This window comes from Hypomesus nipponensis, chromosome 23 (assembly GCF_054491055.1).
Source record: "Hypomesus nipponensis isolate SF chromosome 23, ASM5449105v1, whole genome shotgun sequence".
NCBI lineage: Eukaryota > Metazoa > Chordata > Actinopteri > Osmeriformes > Osmeridae > Hypomesus > Hypomesus nipponensis.
Window position 1 is genome coordinate 7,380,141 of NC_140383.1, and position 22,715 is coordinate 7,402,855.

Genomic DNA, 22,715 nt, shown 5'->3' on the forward strand with positions numbered 1-22,715 from the left:
ACACCCCGGGGGGACACGAATTCCCCCCCCCCCCCCCCCCCATCCTAGGATTTGTCCCCCCCAACAAATCACTGTAAACAAAAGGAAATGTAAATCATATGAATAATATACATTTAACATATTACAATGTAGGCTGTGTTACAGCAGTCATTGTGGTGTCCCCTTCAGCTCTTGAGAAAATGAAAAATTGATAGCAGATTTTTGCCACTGGCCCTTCGAGAGTGACTAGTAACAGCAACACTAGATGGCATTATTGGAGTACTTGTTTATGTGATTACCCACCTACTGTATGTTCGAACCAAGCCAAACTTCTGCCCTTTGTGACCTTGTCATTTTGTTATTGAGATTCAGCAGTAATATCTTGACATCGCAAATCTTACACTGACCATTATTATAGTTCCCCAACGACTCCTTGGGGTGCTGTTTTAGACACGCATCATGCACTCTGTCCCTCCTCTCTCATGAGGCTACTGCCGCCCTCTACTTTTCCTGTAGCCTACATTTCAGTCTGCCTAGCGAAGGCTTGCTCACACTTGTCCTGTCAGCAGAACGCCAGCTCGAGACCACCTCAGCAGCCCGTAAGCACTAGCTCACTCGGCGCGTCTCCTTGCGCATGGTTGGAGTTGCCAACAGGGTCTGGGGGTAAAGGTTGTGGAAAGCCTTTTTTTACTGGAATTGATTCCGCTGCTGATATTCAGAAGAAACTTTACAAGCCGCAATATATAGGACCATTACTTCAAAAGCGACGGATCTTTTTCACAGAGGTGGCGGAGAGCTCAGAGCTGGAATTGATATTGCCGGAGACTACATCTTAGCTTCGTTTACGAAGTTGGACACTAGCAACATGGATTTGACAATTTAGCTACACTTCTCGGATACTCTCACTTTTCTTTAGAAAAGGAGACAGTTGCGAATTCATACGTTTGAACGTTTGTCAAACTTCCCTGTCATTAAGCCTGAATTCCATGAAAATGGCATTGAAGAACGCACGAGTGGTGTCAACACAGATGCTTTTTTGGATCGTGGTTGGTAAGTTTTGTTGGAGACAGGAGAACCAGCGCAACGCTTCGCACTGGCTCTGTTGCCCGTTACCCGTGTTATAGGCTAACTATAGCTTCAATCTGCACTGTTTAGAAACTTTACGAAACTATTCTCCATTAGTTATTCATTAGAATAATAAAAATGAATATGTGTGTTGCTAAAATGAACAATTGTGGATTGATAATTGCATTGATAGATATAATCAAACGTACATGACTAATTATGTAGTTTTGCACACGGGTCAATTGTCTAGTAGCCTATATAATGCTAATTAATTATGCATGGCGCCTTCCTTCTGCTATAGGCAGTTCATTTCACACTTCTCTTCACATGCTTGCTGAGCTGTGCGTGCGCCTCTGCTGAGGATTCCAGTGAGTCTCTACGTTGTTTCTGTCAAGGACTATCAAGTTCAACATAATACTGTAGGTTACCTCCCTTGTAATTGTTGTCTACAGTCTATACTGTGCCAACGACATCTCGGGTGTTGTTTTCCATTTCGTCGATCAATAAATCCAGAGAACCTTTTAAGTGCTAGGAATTAACGTGATTTTGCCTCACAAATTCCAATGAAACATTTTGAGAATCACACTAAAACAGAAAAGTTAATCGTAGACTTTTTAGTTGAGTTTTTCACTTTTTTTTTTCCTTCCCTGGTAGAACTTCAACCGATCCAGCGGTGCATGCGGCAGTGTGGAATTAAAAATTTAGATACACCAGAGGACTCCTGCTCCTGAATAATGGTTGAACTGAGGGGGCATTCTGAGTGGGAATAACCGTGTGAGCACTCTGACGCACACCAGACAAATAAAACCTCCACAATGCTTTCTACACGCAAACAACCAGAATCAAAGCACTCATCTGTGATTACTATGACAGCTCATAATAGTGGTTCTGCTCTGAGATTACAACATTGTATGTATCACTATGATGATAAATATGATTCAATACACAAACCCATTTTACTTGTTTCAAGTGGAGAGGGATGTTGTCTGTAAAATAGCTGCAATTTCTCCTTTCTTTTGCAAATATGACCCGCGTCTGGTGCGAGCTCTGTTTCATTATATTCTTCCCTTCGAGTGACTTGATCCACCATTCAATTTGCTGACATGAGAGAGGCATTGACCAGAGGAGGAGGAGGAAAAAGAGGAGAGGCAGTCACAAGGTTATGAGTTCCAGACCTAAATCATATACTCTTGTGCTACCCTTACGTTCTTTAAAATGTGTCAAGTCACATTCAGTGGCAATAATCCAATAAAAGTTCAAACAATATCACAGGTTTGTGTGTACGCATGCTTGCATTCATGCAGACGTGTGTATGCGCATGTCTCAACGGCCAGTAAGGGACCCCAGCTGGTATGGAAGAATGTGGTGACCCCCATGGCAATGATGCCAACAGAGGAAGATATGTCAAGTGTCCTGCTCCCCCCACTCACAGCTGGTTTTGTCTAGCCATCCCCCACAATCCCTTACAGATATATGACCCTCACACATGAAGACTGCACCTCAACTGATGGGACAGGTTTACATTCGAAACATGCTACAATTCTAACAGTAGAGATTTAGTTGTTTGTCTTCAATCCTGCGATTGCCTTTTGGTTGCTCTGGCAATTTAAACACAAACACACACATGCATGTAAGCACACGCACGCAGCGCCCGAGAACAGGGGCAGGAGGGAAGTCAGAAGTGACTGTTGAGTAAATCTCCCAGGTTGGCAAACAGAATTCCTATCCCAGGCAGGAGAATGGGAAATGGAGGAGGCGTGTCAGGGACCTTGCAGATTGATGTTGTGGCTTGTTTATGAGTTTTACAGTTGTCAGGTTGGCTTTGTCTCCTCCTCCCGTTTGACTTGTGAGACAGGCCCACCCACTTCCTCATCGGCTTGATTGAATTAATCGGGAGTAAGGGGTGTGGGGGGAACAGAGTTCTTGCACTCTTTTATATTGTTGTGCTTGGATGTTCTACATGGCATTCTCTTCTTTTTAGATTAGTAAATTAACCAGGTAAAACCTGCAAGGCTGATGAGAGAATACAGTTCAATCAATCAACCACATGCTGTTTGTTGTGATTGCCAATATGTTTTGGGGGGGACAGATCACACTGTTTTAAATGCAAAACATGCATTGAAGTACAAGCATATACTATAGACATTGTACAAAGTGCAATATGGCCTGGACAACTCACTGCCCTGGACAGTATGCGTTATTCTCACCACACATTCACCATAACATCATTAACCCTTGTTAACCTACTTATATTGCGCATATTAAACATATGTACATGTATTACGTCTTGAAACCTGTATTGACCACCCCCTTTCTCTTCTGATTTACTCTATTCAAAATTGATATTGCATGGTCAGGCAGGGTTTTATTGACAGATAGAGCGTTGCGGTATTTTTTGCTTTTAAAACCAATTACATTCAGGCGTCCACAAACTCCTAAAACAGGCAGTATTTTAGTCAGTGAGCTGAGTTGAGTGTACAGCTCATCTGCTGGTTAAGCCTCTCTTATAAACTACATTCAATGTTACATAACAATAGCTTGTCGCCACCGCCACTTCTGAGAGTATATTTACTGGCTTGTCATTAGTGGGTAAAATCGCGGAAAAAAAACGACACAGAGAGAGATGTCTTTCCCACCAACTCTTGTGCATAGACCCCATCCCTCCACACCCTCCAATCCACCGCTGGCTCTAACTGGTCGAGAGTGAGCTCTAAATCTTGACAGTTGCACTCAGCAGCCAGTTGTTCATCCGTGAGAAGCCACATATCCGAGCCAGTAATGATGAGTGTTTGTAAAGCCAGTGGGCTGGCTGCACACAGGCTACTCCACAGGCAGTGTTCACAGCACTGTGAGCACTTAGCCGCATCTCTGACAGCATGCTCCTTCTCTGATTCAAACGAGCTGCATGTTGCTTAATAATCAGCCCTCAGCTCACGAATGTGTGATTAGACACAAAGTATTGCGTCAATGTGCTTGTGCACACACATACACACGCAAACACACACACACGCACTTACACACATGGTGCACACACATCAGAGTACATCTTCAAGGCTGTTTTTTGTGCCATTGTTGCCATGAATGTGTTTTAGAAACCTGCCATCACACCAGTGTTACTTCCTTGTGCCTTTGTGCTATTTAAAATCTCTTGTCAATCCTACAAGGTCATGACCACATTTTTAAAATGTCTATACCTGCTCACTGGATGAACACACTCAATCAACAGGGTCAACACAGTTTGTTATGAGTGAACGTCTGGGTTTTTTCCATTAATCAATCCACTTGAGGTTGTGTGTTCCTGGGCTTGCTTGCATCAGAGGCTGGAGTGTTTGGTTCGACCTCCTTGCTTCTTGTCGTCTTTGTGGGAGAGTCAACTCTGACCCCTCTCCTTATCGACACCAGGCTAACGCTTAAACATGGCCGCAGTTATCTCTGAATATGAATCGGAGTGGTTGACCTGTTCATTTCTCAGTGAAAATTGTATTTGTTTCAGTTTGCACTCAGCTTTCAGTTGAAATGTCTGTTGTGATGATGACTGTGATTATGTATTCCAAGGGCATCTCTAATTGCAACTGTCAAGCCCTTTAATCAAATTCCAATAGCACACACATATTTTGTAACAATTTGTCAAAACATCTAATTATTGTTTTGTTGTGGTTAATTAAACCTACAGAGGGAACATGGGAGTCTTTATGTGTGTTCTGCACATTTGTATCCAATGCTGCATTCTGATAACAAAGGCAGGCAGTTATGGTTCAGATATAGATTTTACATGTCTTTGTATCCTACTGTCAAAACATAGAATAATTATCATTTTTGGGTTCTCACCTTTTGGGGTGAGGTGTGGTAGCTTTAAACATAGGGAATAAACAGGTGCAACTGAATATGTGATGAATGACCTCTGCTTGGTGTCAGGAGGCAGCGGTAGATTCCTGCATTAGCTAATTATTAATTATGCAGAAATGGTCCCAATCCAGTAAACTCTGGCACTACAGTGCATGAAAACAAGGACAGATTCTGTCTCTCTCTCTCTCTCTCTCTCTCTCTCTCTCTCTCTCTCTCTCTCTCTCTCTCTCTCTCTCTCTCTCTCTCTCTCTCTCTCTCTCTCTCTCTCTCCTAACATCCACCTTTCTGGCAGAGCAGATCAATGGATAGGTTCCACAAGCTGTTGATGATCTCAGAGTACTCAGCTGTGTGTTGGATTGCATTGTCCCCTGTGCGCAGCACTGCTGGGATGGTTGCCAGGGGATGCTTTCTGTCTGGAGAGGTTGCCAGGGAGAGGGGGCCATAACATCTCAGATATGCTCATTGCACTGACATGCAGGCTAGCTGCCTTGCGTGACCAACATGGTTCACCCTTCCGTCTTCTGTGTGCAACAATACCACATTTGCCCACTAAACCGAAGCCACGGTCTGACTGTATGACTGGGATCCACCGGTACAAACGTATCGATTATTTAGCTCCATGAGTCCAAACTACTCATGCATCCATTAGTCTCCCCTGGCTGTTAAAGGGTGTCTAGGTTTTACAAGTGTCTTCACAGCCAGGAGTTTGAGTCCAACAACTGGCCTCCAGTATAGAACCAGACACTTTGACACCGAAAAAAGAAGCTGATTTATTCCCCATTTGGTTTTAGTGGGGGAAACATGAGCACAATTTATTGTCGGCTGTCAGTTTGCGTTTGGCACTGTGTATGTGTGCGCAGGTGTGTGTGTGTGTTTGAGAGCCCGTTGGCAAAGATCAATTGCACAATGGCTCTTTCCCCAGATCATCCAATCCCAGAAGGTTTTTTTTGGCCACAATCTGAAGCATAGCATGATTATTGGTTGTGGTCTTGTGATGTGATCTCCGTCTGCGATGTGTGCTCTAGAGGCATTTCCCTGATCACACACGGAACTAGCAACAAGCAACCATAACCTCTTCTGTCAGTTTGATGCCTGTACGCACAGGAGGGGTTGCTCAGGGTCCCAGAGCTTGCAGGTCTGGGTGGTTGAGAGTGTGTGGAGGTTCACGTCGACAGCTCATTGGTCTCCTCAGCAAGGAGCCCCAGCCGGAGGCAGGCCTTACTCTGCCTACAGTATGACATCACAGCCCACTCAACAAAACTGCTCTGACATGTTGTGTAATTGTATTCTTCCGCCGTCAGGCAATTTTCTCTTTTCCCCCTCCACCCTCCTCCTCTACCTTTTTCTCTCAGATGTACTCACACATTCTGTCTCTGCCCTTTGTCTCTCGACAAACGAATGTCTCCCGGATGTAAATGAGTTCCTGTCATGCATATTTTTTAGTTTTGTAAATGAGTGAGGCTCATTCCCCCATGTTGGAATAATCAGAAAAGTCTGACTGGTGTTGCTTCCTAATTAGGAATTATTCTCTTCACAGAGGTCTCTGGGGTCTTCCTACACTTGTGTACCTCAAACCTGCTCTCTTTATAAGGACTGTCTGAACTAGAGAGGTCATGAGAGAAGTACTGTACATTCCCAGTATCTGGTGTCTGGTTCCCTTCATGATCAAGTCAGCAACGTGGCCGTAACCTGAACCGTAGGTGTTGTCTCCACAATTCCGTCTTTGAAATCAGTGTCGAGCTGTTGTAGAGTGGACCACATGTTAGCCTGAGTTGTTTATCCCAGGTCTGACCCTGGAGAGCAGAGCTGGGTTAAGTGGGGGTAATAAAATAGGCAGGCTAATGGTGATGGTGTCTGTAATTGCTCTGGCTCATCAATCACCTGTGCAACACTGAGCTCAAAGAATATATGTCAGTGATCACGATATGTGGGATTGCCAATTTGTGTGTGTGAGAGAAAGGGACCGATATGGAGAGAAAGTGTGTGTCAGACGGAACGATTGGGAGAGAGGTTACAGAGAGAAAGTGTGTGTGTGTGTGTGTGTGTGTTGTGCGCGTGTGTGTGGTGTGTGTGTGTGTGTGTGTGTGTGTGTGTGTGTGTGTGTGTGTGTGTGTGTGTGTGTGTGCAAGCATGCGTGCAGAGAGAGAGGAGGGATGAGAGGGATTTATGGTGTCATTAACTCTGTCATTGTGCACATTTTATGACCTCTTTTTATAATGGCAGATAATTTGGGACAGCAATTAAAGCAGACTAAGATTTATATTCCATTTGATTTGATGTGCCTTATCTTTTGGTTAGATTGTAATTTCCCATTGTGACTTTGTAAATCAATTCCGATTCCTCATGATCAAGTTCTGCATCTCAGCAGCAATGCACCTCAGTTGATCCTATTGTGTGTATGTGTGTGTGTGTGTGTGAGAGTGTGAGTGTGTGTGAGTGTGTGTGTGTGTGAGTGAGATTTTGTGTGCTCAGCCGCAGCAAGAGAGGCAGGGTGGTGACTATATCTGACAGGGTTTATTTGCTGAAAGGTGCAACCATGGATGTTCAGCGCCATATTGATTCAAACTGTTATTTGGTTGTTACTTTTCTCTGAGCGACAGCGCTTGTCAAAATGACAAAAACCCCTTTGGTACAATCTTGATTAAACAGAGAATAATTTGAATGCCTGGCACCTGTTCCCTCCGAACATTATGTCAACCTGTCACTGAACGTAATTGGAGAAAACACAGCATGCATTTTGAGAAGACAGAACAAAAAGCAATTAATGTCTGTGATTATTGTTATGGTACAAAGATAATGAGTGTGGTGCGTTGTGCAATTGCTTCAGTTGTGCCACCATAGAAAATGTCCTCCCGATTACAACTTTACTGCCTAATGTTTCCTGCCCCCGAGTCAGCTTACACTGGGGACAGGAAACAGAGTGGACTGTTCAGCACACTGACCTTTGTGTGTGCACTTATTACAGTTGACAGAATGCATCACCTGGTGAAAACAGTGACACTAATGATGCCTTTTTCCGCAAACTCTTCCTCCAGAGGAGCCTTCATCCGATGCACTGTGTGACGTGTGTGTAAAAGAAGCAAGGCTCCTCTTCATCTGGGTACGCACCACAGAGCTGCTGTGGAACAGCTCTGCTGGGCTCTGACAGCAGGTCTCCAGACAGCATCCTTCAGCAGCCCATGTCCTCAAGCTGTGCTCCAAACTTTTACTTCACCGCACCCTCTGTGGTTGTCTTCCCCATCCGACTGGCAAGCATCTGTTATCTGTGTCCCATGCAACAGCAGTAGTATAAAGTGCACTGCTCTCCCTGGAGAGCCCGGTCCAGCTAAAGGCTCAAGGCACATTCAGGCAGACACAGCCTGAAAAGTAGAAAGGCATGTCGTCTTGTCCCACACAGAAAAGTCTGTCTCGAGCGCGAAAGTAGGCCGATGATTTGAAGGATTTTAGGAGTGTCAGATGTTGGTTTGAAGCCAAGTCGGAGGTTCTGTCTCCCTGCTTTCCTAATGGCTGTGGCTGTGGTCTTTGAGGAGGGTTCTGAGAAGACATGCTCGGTTAGCACTGGATTTCCCTGCAGGTCCTGGCAGTTTGCAGGCTGCTGCAAAGAGAGGTTCGGGCTGATTGCAGGCTGCTGCAGCGGGAGGTGGAGGCTGTTTGCGGGCTGCTTACATGGCAGCTAATGGTGATAGAGGGACGAAGAGGGACGGAAGGGAAGGAAGGGAAGAGGGTCAAACTAAGGAAAGGTACCCCAGGTAACAATAGACTACCCAGCATTCCCAGCTCGTTGAACTGTTTTCATTCTGCAGTTGTAAATCATGTGTTCTACTGTACTTAGAACCCTAAAATGTGCAATATAATTCATCATATCAAAAAATGATTTCCATGAGTGATATTAGTATTACTGCTCTCATGAAGTTCTACAAGATGCCAAGCCCACGCTTTGTATCGCTTTTGTCTGCTGTCAAATCTACTTCAGTGCCTGCACTCTGTGTGTGTGTGTGTGTGTGTGTGTGTGTGTGTGTGTGTGTGTGGTGAACTTCATCAACTCTCATTCATCCCTCTTTACTGGCTGGCCAGCTGTCTGCTCTCCTCTCCCTGTGCCCTCCCTGGTGGAATGTGGAGGAAGTATAGAAGACAACATAGACTGAACATGCCTGTCTTATTTACTCTCATTCTCTCTCTTCTGTCTCTCTCTCTTTATGCCTCTGTTTTTCTTTCTAACATAAGTGCACAATCTGTCTGAGAAAACTCCCTGCAGGCAGAATTTTCTCATCTGAAGCGCAGTCAAAGACTTAGGAACATTAAATTCCTCTCCATTATTCATTAACCCCCCAGTCATGCTCAGGACATAGAGTGAGAAAAAAGAGAGAGGGAGGGAGAGACAATGCAATATTGTGTGTTCACCTTCGGCAGTATTGTAATGGTTTATACACTATGGACCAGCCACAGTTCTGAGCATAGTTTTTCATGGGATGATCCACATTTGGTGATGAATTGTAGGCTACCTATTATACTACATTCCCCAGACCCTATTTATAACACAGTCACAGTGGACACAGTTGTGTGGAATGGCACAGTGTCTGATCCCCATATTTAACTTCAGTAACCATGGCAATTATACTCAGGGGGACAGGTGGAGTCGTCACCATTAGGACGAAGAGAGAGGAGAGAGAGAGAGAGAGAGAGAGAGAGAGAGAGAGAGAGAGAGAGAGAGAGAGAGAGAGAGAGAGAGAGAGAGAGAGAGAGAGAGAGAGAGAGAGAGAGAGAGAGAGAGAGAGAGAGAGAGAAGAAGAAGAAGAAGAAGAAAGAGACTAACAGTAAGAGGAGTGACAGCTCCTGTCACAGTGTGGGAGGATGATGATGTGAAGGACTGTTCATTAGGCAGCTAATACACTCATCTTTCTTTCCTTTTTCCACTTCCCCTTGTTCCCCCTATCTACCAGAAGAAGCCCTGTGCAGCATTCATAGAGGACTTGACACTGAACAATGTAAAGCATATCAACATTTCATCATGTGATGTTTGTATCAAATTGTTCAATGTTCCAATATTCATCTCTTTTCCTCTCCCTTGGTTTTACGGTTTACTATTCCAACGTGTGTGTGTGTTAGCGGCAATCCTGCCCTGTTACCTTCATCCTCAATTTTCCTCAGTGAAGAACATCTTATCAGAAAAAAAAATCCTAGTTTTGTATATTGCTTTTCAGGGTTCTCCATGCAGACAGGAGTAGCATTCACAACCAAACTTGTTTTCAAACCTCTGGCAAGTTGCTCAAACAGATGAGGATCCAGTAGCCTGGGCCTACGTAGTAGAAAGCCGATCAATAGCAGGGGTCACCCTCTACTCTGGAGAGCGGTGCGTGCATCCAGCTTTTGAATATGCAGGAGCCTTTTAAGATATCTAAAGGCCTGGGTCACAGGAAGTTAGGAGGTTGGAGGTGGGAGATATTTGTAGCCGTATGCAGACTCACAGGCTCCACTGTCTCCTTATGCAGTGGATATGTATCCAGCCAGGCAGCGTGCTGTGCGATCAGCTTGGGGGAGACAGACTCATCACCCCTGGGCCTTCAATACCTTTGTAGTTTCAAGGAGTGGCCTCATGCTGCATTCTGATACACAGAACATTCCACTGTTAACTATCAACTCGAACTCACCACTGGAATACAACAAAGTAAAGTAAGACAGTTTTACTGTTCAACTACAAATTAGGGAGCTGGTATGTTAGAAGGAAGCTGCAGTACACTGACTGCTTGTGTTGATCTGATGCCCAATACTTCTAAGATTTTCAGTACGAGCCACATTGCCTTCCGTGATTTAATAATCTGGGCATTGCGTAACGAATCTCTTGATCTGGTCTCACCAGCTCTGCAGAGATTTATGTGGAATGTTTGGGCTTGTAAACATATCGCTTGCATAACTTTGCCTCATAAATGCTTTTCAACATCCCTTCCCTCATCCCTCCACCTCCAAAACTCTCTTCAGAAGACATTCAGGGATACAGGGATGATGTCCACTAGATGTGAGAGTCTACCACTATGTGCCTGAGATAAGATGATGAGAAGTGCAGTAGGAGGACTGACACAGAGAGCGGGAGGCAAAGGGGGAGAGATGAGAAAAACAATAAGAAAGGAGGTGTTCTGCAGCACGCCGTTGACAGTCGTCAGAAACAGCTATAGTTTTTTTTTTTTTTTTTACATGTGGTGCGCATTAAACCCATTCTGTCAGAATTAATTAAAGGAACCCTCATTGTTCCTCCCATGCCGGTCTGACACTGTGTGCTATGCTCGTGTTCCTCATCTCCAGCTCCTGTAAGTGCACTCTCCTATTAGCGATGGCAGCGGGGCAGAGTGTGTATTGTTAAAAGGCACCTCGGAACTGAGTCAGCAAGAGAGACGTTCCCACTGCAGTCACAAGCGTGCAACACAACTTAATGATGTCTCTTTTCAATTGGGTGACTGTCTAAGGAAGATTGGTTCTTGTCAGATGAACTTTTGAAGTTTGAACACAGACCAAGTTGCTCCATGGAGAGTCTCTTACACAGCCTTTTATAAACACATTCAGCAATACGTGTTTACCCACAATGTGTACCAGCCCTAAGCTAAAGTCTAATGAGCAGGCAGTCTAATGTGGATTTTCTATCTCAAATTTATCAAAAGTGGTATTTGGTTATTTTTTTACATTCAATCCCTTGAGATACAGTACAAGTCTGACTGTGGCTTTCCTCAGAAGCTGAGACGAAATTGAAACGGATATGAAATGAAATATAAGGTTGCTCTGAAGTAGGTTAACATTATAACTATTTTATCAGTTGGAATAGACTTTCAAGCTGTCAAAAATGACTTCCCCAATTGTATTTGTTTCTGAGAAAAGGTCCTTCCATGGGTTAGGAGCCTGACGTGACCCTGTGTTAGTCTGTACTACTCCAACCTGAGTCCTTTCTTCTTTGCCTCCAGGGCGCTACTGCTTTTTGAGTGGTCAGAGTAAATTCTGTGCCTTTTGAGCAGTTTCAGGGAGTCTCTTCCAGCCTGGCTACCCAGAGAACCAGTACCAACACACAGTGTAGATGCTTGGATGTGAAATTGTGAATATACAGTATAGGTCTGTCTCCAACCTCTCAATAACCAAGTCATCAAATGATCTTTACAGACCATTCTTATAACTACAGTACATGACTGTACAATGCTGTAGTTACATTATCTTTTTTTAATCAAAATGATTGAAATAAAAGTGGGTGTTTCTTGTCATTTCTAACCCTCTTTCCTCCCCCCCCCCCCCCCCCAGTGTGCCACTGTGTTCCAGTGCTGGCCTGTGACAGCACCTATGAGTACGCCATCGAGGAGTTCTGCCTGGCCAAGTTCCAACTGGACATGGAGGCTCTGGACCAGCACCATTGGTGCAGCTGGGAGGACACCATTGAGTGAGTAGAGAAAACACAACACCAACACAACAACGCATTAAAAAAACAACACTATATGTGCAGCAGTAGAGTCAGAATTGACATGTTAGCCAGGGTCTCAGTGAGCCAGTCAGAGGCAGGATCCGAGTAAAGGCAACAAGGGAAAAGCATACACCAAGAACTATATACGGTAGATTACATAAAGCCAGTTCTAATGTATTCAATTGCAAGGAACTCCAGTTCCATCTGAATCTCTTTCCCTCACCACATGTTAGCTTGCTCAAACTGTATGACTCCAGCAGTATACCCCTACGAGAACCATTCTGCGTTTTCTCAACCAAGCCATCTCCAGTTTCAACTCTGACATTCATAACACACTTCTAAATGGCAAGGTCCCAGTAGTGGGGCGTTTCTGTCCAGATGGAAAGTTTCTGTGAAGATGAACACTTAGGAGCAGTGCAATAACTTGTGCTGCATACTGAAGAGGGAGAGGAGACTGGGGGGAGATGAGGGGAGATGAGAGGGGATGAGGGGGGATGAGGGGGGATGAGGGGAGATGAGAGGGGATGAGGGGAGATGAGGGGGGATGAGGGGGGATGAGGGGGGATGAGGGGAGATGAGGGGGGATGAGGGGGGATAAGGGGGCATCACCTGAGATTGTTGTTCTCCCGAAAATATGAGCTATTTCTGGGGAAGCACTGGGTGACTTAATGAATTCCCATATGTTTTGATGAGATTAGATAGTGTGTGTATGTGTGTGCAGGTTTTTGGGGGGTGTGTTTGTTTGTGTGTGTGTGTGTGTGTTCATTGACGATTGACTACCACAAGCAGGAACATCTGGGGGAGTTACTCGTAATATTTCACAGCTCGATATGTTCCTCCCAACAGGAGACCACGTCAGACCAGAGTAGAGAGAATAGAGAGTGCTGAATGAGAGCTGCACTCCAGGCTTGATGAAACAGAGCCCCTGGTACTCCAGGGTGAGGAAGGCTCGTCTCTATTAGGGCCCACATCGCGGCCGTGGCAGCCAGACATATGTGTCAGAGCCTATCTGTCGGAGCAGGACCCGCACACACTAACTTCTCCTTTGTCATTGTATCGTGCACAAGAGTTTCCTGACACCACTCAAATCCACCCTAACCGATCCACACCACCACTGACCCTCTGTCTCCAGACCAGACCAGACCGCCCACCTCTCTTCAGGAAGACACACCTACTGCTCCCGCAGTGTTTGTGTATGTATCGATTTATAGCTATACCGAGATATTTCTTTTTTTGGTGACAGCAAGTGTAAACAAAAAGGCCAATGTTTAAACATTGGCACATCTGCTATGGTCCCACGCCTGTATCATTAACAGCTATCTCCATTACTATGGAGAGTCCGGCCAGGCAGCCAGTCTTCCTGACTTTCCTTCTACAAGCCCCCCCACCCCACCTTGCAAACCCTGAGGGGTATTCTGAGGTGATGACTAACACTAACAAACTCTCAGAAACTTTGCAACACCAGCTACCTCCCACCCATGTGTTTATGCAACTGGTTCAAAGGAAGACTGACTGTTAACAAATCAAACACAGCTCTATGCAGTGCTTCTGCTTGTCCAGCAGGGTCAAGCCTCCTGCATGGGTGCTGCTCTGCGCGTTAGACACAGGCCCTGCCGGGCCGGCTGACCTGACTGCCTCCAGGACTTCCAGTGACTCACAGTTTCCACCCCCAGCATGAGTAATATGCACTCTGAAAGACTTTGGATGACCTTGGAACACAGTTGTTGTGTTGGGTTAGTGTTGAGTGAGAGTGCTGAGACAATCGTTTCACTAAAAATTGAATTCCCATTAAAGACACCCTGCAGATGAATCATAGGACTAGGAGAGATACTGGATGGAGCTATAATAGTTAAATAAATGCTGTGGGGGGATGCTACTGTATGTGTGAATGGCAGGTCTGTGTGGCCCTTTCAGGTGAGGTCACTTGCCTTCACTACTGTTCCTCTGTCCCCCCCTGTCACCCTGTCTCTAAACAGTGACAGCTCTCATTAAAGTATGCAAGGCCCCCCCAGTGTCTCAGCCTCTCTGTCTGAGGTCATAGGCTCAAGGAAATCGTCAGATACTCAATAATACACCCGCAGGGGAGCAGACTGCCAAGCTTACACACACACACAGACACACACACACACACACACACACACACACACACACACACACACACACACACACACACACACACACACACACTACTCAACAACACTACACAATACTACAACCAGCTAGCTCAGATTTTTTCAGAATGTTTGTTTTATTTATTTGTATATTTTATTTGGAACTTGTCTATAATGACTGGTTTCTTAGCGACAGATGCGTATCATCTGGCACAGTTTTGCAGTTCTACATTTGCCTGATTTCCTTTGCAGATCACTGTAATTTCAAGGTTGCCAGGTTTGGGATTCTGTCCCCTAATCTGAGCCTTTGTACCGCTGAAAACTGAATCAATATCTGAGATGTTCACCTCAGACCTAGTGTTCTTGCCAGTTTTCCTTCTGGGTGACAAATGCAATTTACCAAGGATATCAGAGGGGTGTGTGGCCTCCCTCACATCCTCCTCTATTGGTTATCCCTTTAAAACCCACTTCCTTTGAGTTCCTAGAAATATCTGCTTGGCTGCTAGGCGTGTGTATGTGTGCATGTGTATGTTTGTGTGTTTTTGCATGGTTTCTCTGATCTCCCTCAAATGAAACAGTGAGCGAGGAAGCGCTTGGCTGTAGAGTAGCCAAGTGAACAGAAGAGATAACGAGAATTTTAACACATTTCTGCAGCAAAGTACAAAAGAGGCAGACAAACTGTGCCTGACTGGAAACAAAACAGCGGTGACGGACAGACGAACAGAGATGAGAAATAAATGAAAAAACAATTTTAGATGCATTTTGTACACTGCACCGGCATGACTAAAAGAGGATGGTTTGAAGCTAAATGTAGATGGCTAGAGAGCAGGGCATTCATTGACCCTGACGCTAATCATTAGATAGGAAAGCTATGAGGAAAGTCAGACCCAGTTCTGTACAAGTCAGTGACATTTCAATATGATTCTTGAAATGGGATTTCTCTGTTTTAATGTCAGATCCTTTCCCTTTTTTAATTTGACCTTGTGGTTGAAAAATGTTCCCTTCTATGGCCCATGGCAATGGTTGAATGTGGGAGTCCACGTACCATTAAAACCCATAAATGTCAAAAGCTGTTTTTATAATTTGAGAAATACCCTTGTGGTCCTATTTCATTTCCTATCTAATGTTGATTCTGTCTCATCTGTGTATCTTGGCTGCCAGCTAGATTTCTATGAGAGAAGATAAAGAGCAACTTGAATTTGAGCTTCATGATTATTTTTGCAGACCATCTGTCACTCAAAGGAGCAGTTAGTCTGTGAACAAGTCCAATCACTGGGACAGTTAATGTGTGCACTGTCACTCCATCTCTACAGCCTATTTTAATTTGAGAAGGTAAGCGTTGTACACTACAGGGACTAACTGTCAATCATGATAGGCTGAACCTCTGTCACCCAGCCCTCACCCCTGGCAGACGTGTGTGTGGGTGTGTGTGTATGTGTATCATGTCCTCCCTGTAGAGTAGGTACAGATTCTACTGCTGTAAGACTTTGGAGGCTGGCTAGAGAGCCTGTTCTTTTAATTAAATCCTTAATTAAATCCTTAAATACATAATTTACAGTAAATAATCTAAATCTCTACTGCGTTACTTCCCTAACCCATCTTTATCTCTCTCTTTCTCTCTCTCTCTCTCTCTCTCTCTCTCTCTCTCTCTCTCTCTCTTTCTATCTCTGTGTGTGTGTGTCAGGACAGCTAAGAATATGCAGATGAGCTTCAGTAGGGGAGTGCAGTTTAAGAACTGCCGAGTAGGCAGAACATCTGGGGAACTCCGCTGCAGGGCAGAACATAGTTTAGAACAAGGAGCTGAATATTCCACTGTGAAGCAGCAGCAATCCACCAATATGGAGTACAAATGTGACAGACAAACACACACATACACACACATACACACATGGACGTCTTTGTGAGTCGTTCAGAATTCCCTGTGTCTCCACTCAAGAGTTGTGACATGAAACTCTATACAGGGAAATGGTAGAAAGGCATTTCACTTTTGACAAAGTACTCTAATGGGCGAGACGGTTCAGAACAGAAGACACCTTTTCACTCGTCACACAGTTTAGACACCAACTACTTCACAAAGCCAGATACTTCTTTTCATAGGACAGCAACACACACAACATTTTAACAAACAGCTGATTGAAAAGCTGGTTGTGTTCAGGGCTGAGACAATGCTGAGCTAAGATGTAGTCACTGGCCTTGAAGATCTATGGAAGCTAATGTGAAGACCTTGCCCACAGACTGTCCTTCCTCTCTGGGCACAGTTATTCATAGAGGGTTCAGACTTCCAAAAGCTAAATCTGGGCTCTTCTGAAGTAAAAATGCTTTCAAGGACTATTCCAAAACTCTTGGAACCACAGCACACGATTGAAAACCCCACCTCTCATTCCTCACCACATCTCAGGCTGAAAGGAATACCAACTGCTCCACTGCTGCGTATAGTGTTGCATCTGTTCACTAAACAGACACTAGCAGCTGATGTTGTCACACAGCAACTGCAGCACTGACTAGGGAGGGTTGTGTGTCTTTGTGTTTGGGGAGGTGCTATGTTGCATAGTAACCAACTGGTGGGGAGCATCCAGCCAGCATATTAGAAACAGAAAAATTGTTAACAGCTTTTGGCATTTGATTTGCTCTTTAAAGTTACCAACAAGCACCCTTTGATAAAGAAACTTAGCTGGTCCATGCTTTCTTTGTTAGGTTAGCCAATCCTTCCTGGAGAATATCACTCTACTGAAAGAATACAGCCAATCACACAGAGCCAAGTCTATCCGCCTTACTTATTGGATGACATGCATGGTAGCGCAATGTCTAGGTCATTCACAAACAAATATTAATATCCATTTTTACTTAGGGTAAAGTGTGAGTGTTTGTTGGTGTGTGTAAATGTATGTGTGTGTGTGTGTCATGGAGTGATAGTAAATATATTTCCTCTTGCAGTCATGCAGAGAAAGAACAAAAAATGAATGAGAGAAGCTGAGAAACTCTTCAGTAGAGGTGCAGAAACGGAAGGACAAGTCTGGAATTAATTTCTCAGTCTGCTGGTTCTTGTCCCACAGTGAGGTTTTATTTATTCATATGTGTTTTCAGTCAATGAGGCAGATTATCCCCAAGCAAACTTAGAATGTCCCTCGCTGTGGTGTGTAAATGAAGAGGTAGCCAGGCAAGGCAATATCAGTGGCTCACTCCTGTTATCAGACAAAGGCTTTTGAATGGGGCTTTTCAAACTAACTTCAATCTGGATCATCCGTGTCATGCGAGGAGACTGAGAGAGGCTCATAGGAAATAACTGATCTCTGCCGATTTCAAACAAATCTATTTTTGCAATTTCGTTCCAAAACTACAGACAGTCAGATGTGCCACTCCAACCATTCCTGTCTCTCCTAGACACAATTTACTGAGAACATCTCAAAGGTGATCTCTCCCATCACATCTCATGAAAGTCATGGCTTGATGCCTGAATATTTCTGACGCGGTCATATCAGTCAGTAGTGTTGCATGTCACGCCAGACCAAATATATTCTCAGCCAAAAGCCTCTCTTTGATAAAGAAAATGACTTAGTTTACGGTAATGGTGCATCGGTGTGACCTTTGACCCTAACTGTCCTTGTTCCAAAGGAGGGAGAGCAGGTGCAAGGGAATGACAATGTGAGAATGTTGACGTAGCGCTCTCACACAGAGGTCATATTGTCTAGCTTGTGACATATTGACACCTTGTCGAGCACGTGTGAACGTCACAAGAACACAGCCTATTATATGACTGGCACAGGGTGGCCTTGCAAGTGCTGTCCTTTGCTGTCCATTCACAGGAGCAGCGGGAAGCTGTGGAGCTCTGCTATCTGAACCTCTGGAGAGGTCACAGGCCTTGGTTCATACACTCATTACTGTGAAACCATCACTGTGGCTGTGGTTGATGTCAGATAGAACCTACTACCCCCTTCCATAGTGCTTTCAGAACATTAATGGACAGAATGCGTTAGTAATAGTAAAAGTAATAGTAGTAGTAGCAGTAGCAGTAGCAGTAGCAGTAGCAGTAGCAGTAGCAGTAGCAGCAGTTGTTTTTGTGGTTAGCAGTAGTGGGCCTGACACACACATACCCTAGCATCATGATAGGCAAACAGGACAAAGAAGATGTTCAGGGACAACTCATATTTCCTCCATAAACCATATTGATGTTGAAATGTTCTGTTTAAATTCACTGTGAAAACACTCTGTTCCCCCGTCCCACTGTGAACTGATTCTCTTTGTTCAACCTTTTCCAACCTGACCATCACCATTTTCTTTCTTTCTTTCTCACTTCCCCTCTCTCTCTTTCCATCATCTATTTAGAGTAATGTGTTTCAACAACATAAATCATGCCTGGACCAAAAGCCTGTCAGCTGAAAGAATAAACCTTGTTCATATTTCTGTTCCGCTGGGGGATCTATATTTACACTGCTAGATCAGTCCTCTTCTTCTGCTAGATATACTGCTATCCCAACCTGCTGCCCCTCTCCCTCGCCCTCTCCCTTTTCCTCTCCCTCTCCCTCTTCCTCCCCCTGTCCCTCTCCCCCTCTCTCTCTCTCTCTCTCTCTCTTTCTCTTACTCTCTGTAGTATATGTTAACTATGGTCAAGTCTCTGCCAAACATCCCACACGGGAGGATGTGGGTAGAAATAGCACTATGTGGAGAGCATGAACCTGCGTTCTCGATCACACACCTGTCACAAGAGGTGTGTGTGGGTGGAAAGGTGAGGGGTGGTGTGTGGAGTGGACTCTCGGTCTTTCTCTGTCACTGTCCACGGCCATTACCAGGGGGTCATTACCCTCAATCATGACATGCCCCTGTTTACCAGAGGGGCATTGAAAGGCAAAACAAACGAGTTGTATTCACCACAGTGAAAAGCAGTCTAAGGCTTAACCATTTCCTCTGTACTGGAGATACAACAAGATGATTGCACTTTAGATTGTACTTTACATAAGCTACATAAAAATGATTAGAATCTTGGTTGTGGTTTCCCGCCTGTTAAGTGAAATGTATTTGTTTGTAAACATTTTGGCCACTTCATACATAATGACGTTCTGAATATTGATCATTTGTAAATGGAAATATTTACAGTCCAGAGAGTAAAAAAGAAGAACATACATGCATTGTGATTGAAAACATTAGTCCTTGAGTGGACACTCATGAACCCTCAGCCATGTCCTAATGGACAACCACCTTGTACACTGGTTCAATTCACCTCTTTATCTCTGTCTCCTGCCTCCACAGGTCATACGGAGAACTGACTAACTGCACCTACCTAGTGGCCCTGAAAATGGACTGCTTCTGGCCAAACCGCTTGGTGGATGAGTTCTTCATTCGCATCCACAAGCACTACTTCTATGACTGCTCTCTGTCTGGTCGACAGCTCCGCGACCCACCCAACCGCATCCTGGGGCCCTTCATCGTCGTGCCCATCCTGGTCACGCTGCTCATGACTGCCCTAGTGGTGTGGAGGAGCAAGCGCAGCGAGGGCATTGTCTAGCTGGGGCCAGAGACAGGCGCTAGGGACCTGCAGACACTGCTCTAGGATCAGTTTAGCTCACATTTATTCCAACCCTGCCCCACAGGGTGAGGAGGACACTAAACTGACCCTAGATGGCACCTAGGAGGACCTCTGACAGGTACAAATACACAAACACTACAGCCAGGAGACAGGAGCCAGGAGTTGGGGTATACTCCAGCACTGGTGGACCAAACACAAAGACAGGAGGGGGAAATAATGATCTGATGAGAAGAACTCAGTGATGACTACAGGAGACTGGAGCACAGTGCTGAGTACACTCTGCACTCAGCCATTACCTCTTAATGAGACCTATGGTTTTAAAGGTCATTTTGTTGGAAGTATGGAAGCAAATGTGTCAAGGAGTTGCTTATGTAAAAGAATCGACAGATGCGATCCTTTCGGGGATTTCACATTCCCTGTGTGCACTGTTGGCGCGGCTCCTTTAACAGGCATTGCTAGGAACAGAGATAAAGGTCTGCCCCCCATCATGCTTTTGATCTCAGCTCAGTCCTGCTCTCTTACTCTACTACAACATTTTGGCATTTTTCCCTTTGTGCCAAAAACTGGCAGAGTTCAAAGAATTGCCTGAAAATAAAAGCCCTGTTTGGTCATCAATGGAAATGGTGGGAAAAATGGAAATTGCCTTGCTCAACTGTTTGAATCTGAAGTACTTTGCAAATAATGAAATTGAGAGACTTTGACATTTCTATTAACTGTGAAAAGTACAACATGGATCAAAAAACAATAAATTATATTACCTTCTACAATGTGTTTTAAAAGTCACCAAAAGGTTGGAACTTGTCTGACAAGGTAAATATGTTTTAATCTGAAGCTAATGTCCTCTGGATGGGATCTTTAAAGAAAGACCAATTACATTTTCCCAGGTAGACTCCCCAATAAATGAGGATTTATGTGTTTGTACCCACAGAACTGAAGGCCAGGTCAGAAGCTTGTATTTGGCAGATGCTTTATAGCAAAGACAGATTGGGATTTGATCATGGGACTTCTTGATCAGTAGTCAAATGTTCTACCCACCCTTAATATCGCCAAGGAATCAGACAATACAGCTTTCAGGTGCCCCTTGAATTACTTTATTTGGACACACCTGGTCTGGTTTTGTCTTTCTGCGTCCCTGTCTGGTGGCCTGTCTGTGCTCTGCTTTGTCAATATGCCCTCACTAGAAAGAGCTGGAAACACACCTTTACTCTCCTCTTGCATGGTCAGTGCCAGGGGAAACAGTTATTTTCAACACACTGTGAGTGTATGTCGCCAGACTAAAGCTAAAGCTCTGGAACACCTGGCTGCCACACATCCTTATGCTAAATGTACCTCCTCATTAGAGTAAAGCACACTGTGGACTGGAGGAAAGATCTTAGTCATGCTTGGGTAAATGAAGACTCACCATGAGGAAAGAGCAGGTGAAAGTACTGTGGACTCAGTCAGGATGGACAGGATGTTGTAAAATGAGTCTCAAATAGAAACCCATCAAAGCTGCGTTTGGACAGCACAATGTTTTATATATAAACTGTCTCCTTTGCTTAAGGAGTTGTGCAATCAAGCGTGGGACAGTCGGAAAAGTGTGACATGACATCAGATTTTATAAATAACGCATTACTTCTTCCTCAGGTAGAAAGTGGGCACTGCAAGTGCCAAGTGTTGGGAAATACATTTAAATGAGCATCACTGTAGTAGTTACTGTACCTAACACAATAACAGATCATAACATAATATAGACAATTCATAATGATGCTGTTTTTAATATGGGGTTTTAAGCTATCAAATCCATGGTAAAAAAAAATCCATGACTGTTTACATCCCATTAAATCCCAAACAATGCTGAGGAGGAAGAGGCTTTCGAGACTGGGGATGTTGGACAGCTTTTCTGTTACATGTTTCTGTGTAAGTAAAACAGCATGATGGCTGAGATTAGGGAAGGGGGGACTGGAGGGGGTTGAGGGGGGACAGAGAGGGTCTGGAAGAGGCTCAACTAGGTTGAGGGGGCCTGAAAGAGGCTCATGGAGGTATGGGTCTCAAGACTATTTTCCTGCCGTGTTTTCGGGATCCTCTGCAATGATTCTCTTTGTTTATCCTTTCCCAACCTGACTATCACAGTTCTCTCTTTCTTTCTCACTTTCTCACTTTGTCTCTCTCTCTCTCTCTTTCCTTCATCTATTCAGTTTCTGCTCCTCTCTCTTCATTGTCTCTCCCAATCTACTATTTATCAGTTCGTCTCTCTCTCTCTCTTTCCATCATCTATTCAGTTTCTGCTCCTCTCTCTTCATTGTCTCTCCCAATCTACTATTTATCAGTTCCTATCTTTCTCTCTCTCTTCCTCTGACACTGCCTCTTTTCTTCTACCCTGTCTCTCTTTTTCTTCTCCCACCATCTCTTGGCATCTCAAGCTCTGGACAGTATTTTTGCCATCTGCTTCTCTCTCTCTCTCTCTCTTCCTTGCTCTCTGCCAGAGTGTGATTACAGAGAGACTGTGCTTGGAGCAGGCAGTCCCCCTGAGAGATCACCATGGGACCAACAGCCTCAGACCGTGAGATTGTCTTAATGAAAGTGTTTTACTGTGGGGTTGAGCTGGAACTACCACATTTGGCAAACATGACAAACACACTCACACACGCACACACACGACACAAATCTGGGTGGATTAAGTAGAACACGCCTTCAAGAAATGCAGTCTTTTCTCTGTGCCACCCCTCTCAGAATGAGTGACAGAGTGGTGGGACCCTTTGGGACATGTTGTACATGATGT

General features: G+C 44.5%; 1 protein-coding gene across 1 annotated transcript; it reads left to right on the plus strand.

The window, feature by feature from the left end:
• The first annotated feature begins 433 nt into the window (after window positions 1–433).
• ramp1 (receptor activity modifying protein 1) lies at window positions 434–21,456 on the plus strand. Its single transcript, XM_084689104.1, has 3 exons — window positions 434–1,029; window positions 12,166–12,301; window positions 19,678–21,456. The coding sequence occupies exons 1-3, from the start codon at window positions 966–968 to the stop codon at window positions 19,931–19,933; spliced, it is 456 nt and encodes a 151-aa protein (XP_084545230.1). The 5' UTR covers window positions 434–965; the 3' UTR covers window positions 19,934–21,456.
• Window positions 21,457–22,715: the final 1,259 nt, after the last annotated feature.

Coding starts and splice junctions, on each gene's coding strand:
- ramp1 (XM_084689104.1), top strand. CDS start 966: ATGAAAATGGCATTGAAGAACGCACGAGTGGTGTCAACACAGATGCTT. Junction 1,030..12,165: donor GCTTTTTTGGATCGTGGTTG/GTAAGTTTTGTT, acceptor CCCCCCCCCCAG/TGTGCCACTGTGTTCCAGTG. Junction 12,302..19,677: donor AGCTGGGAGGACACCATTGA/GTGAGTAGAGAA, acceptor CTGCCTCCACAG/GTCATACGGAGAACTGACTA.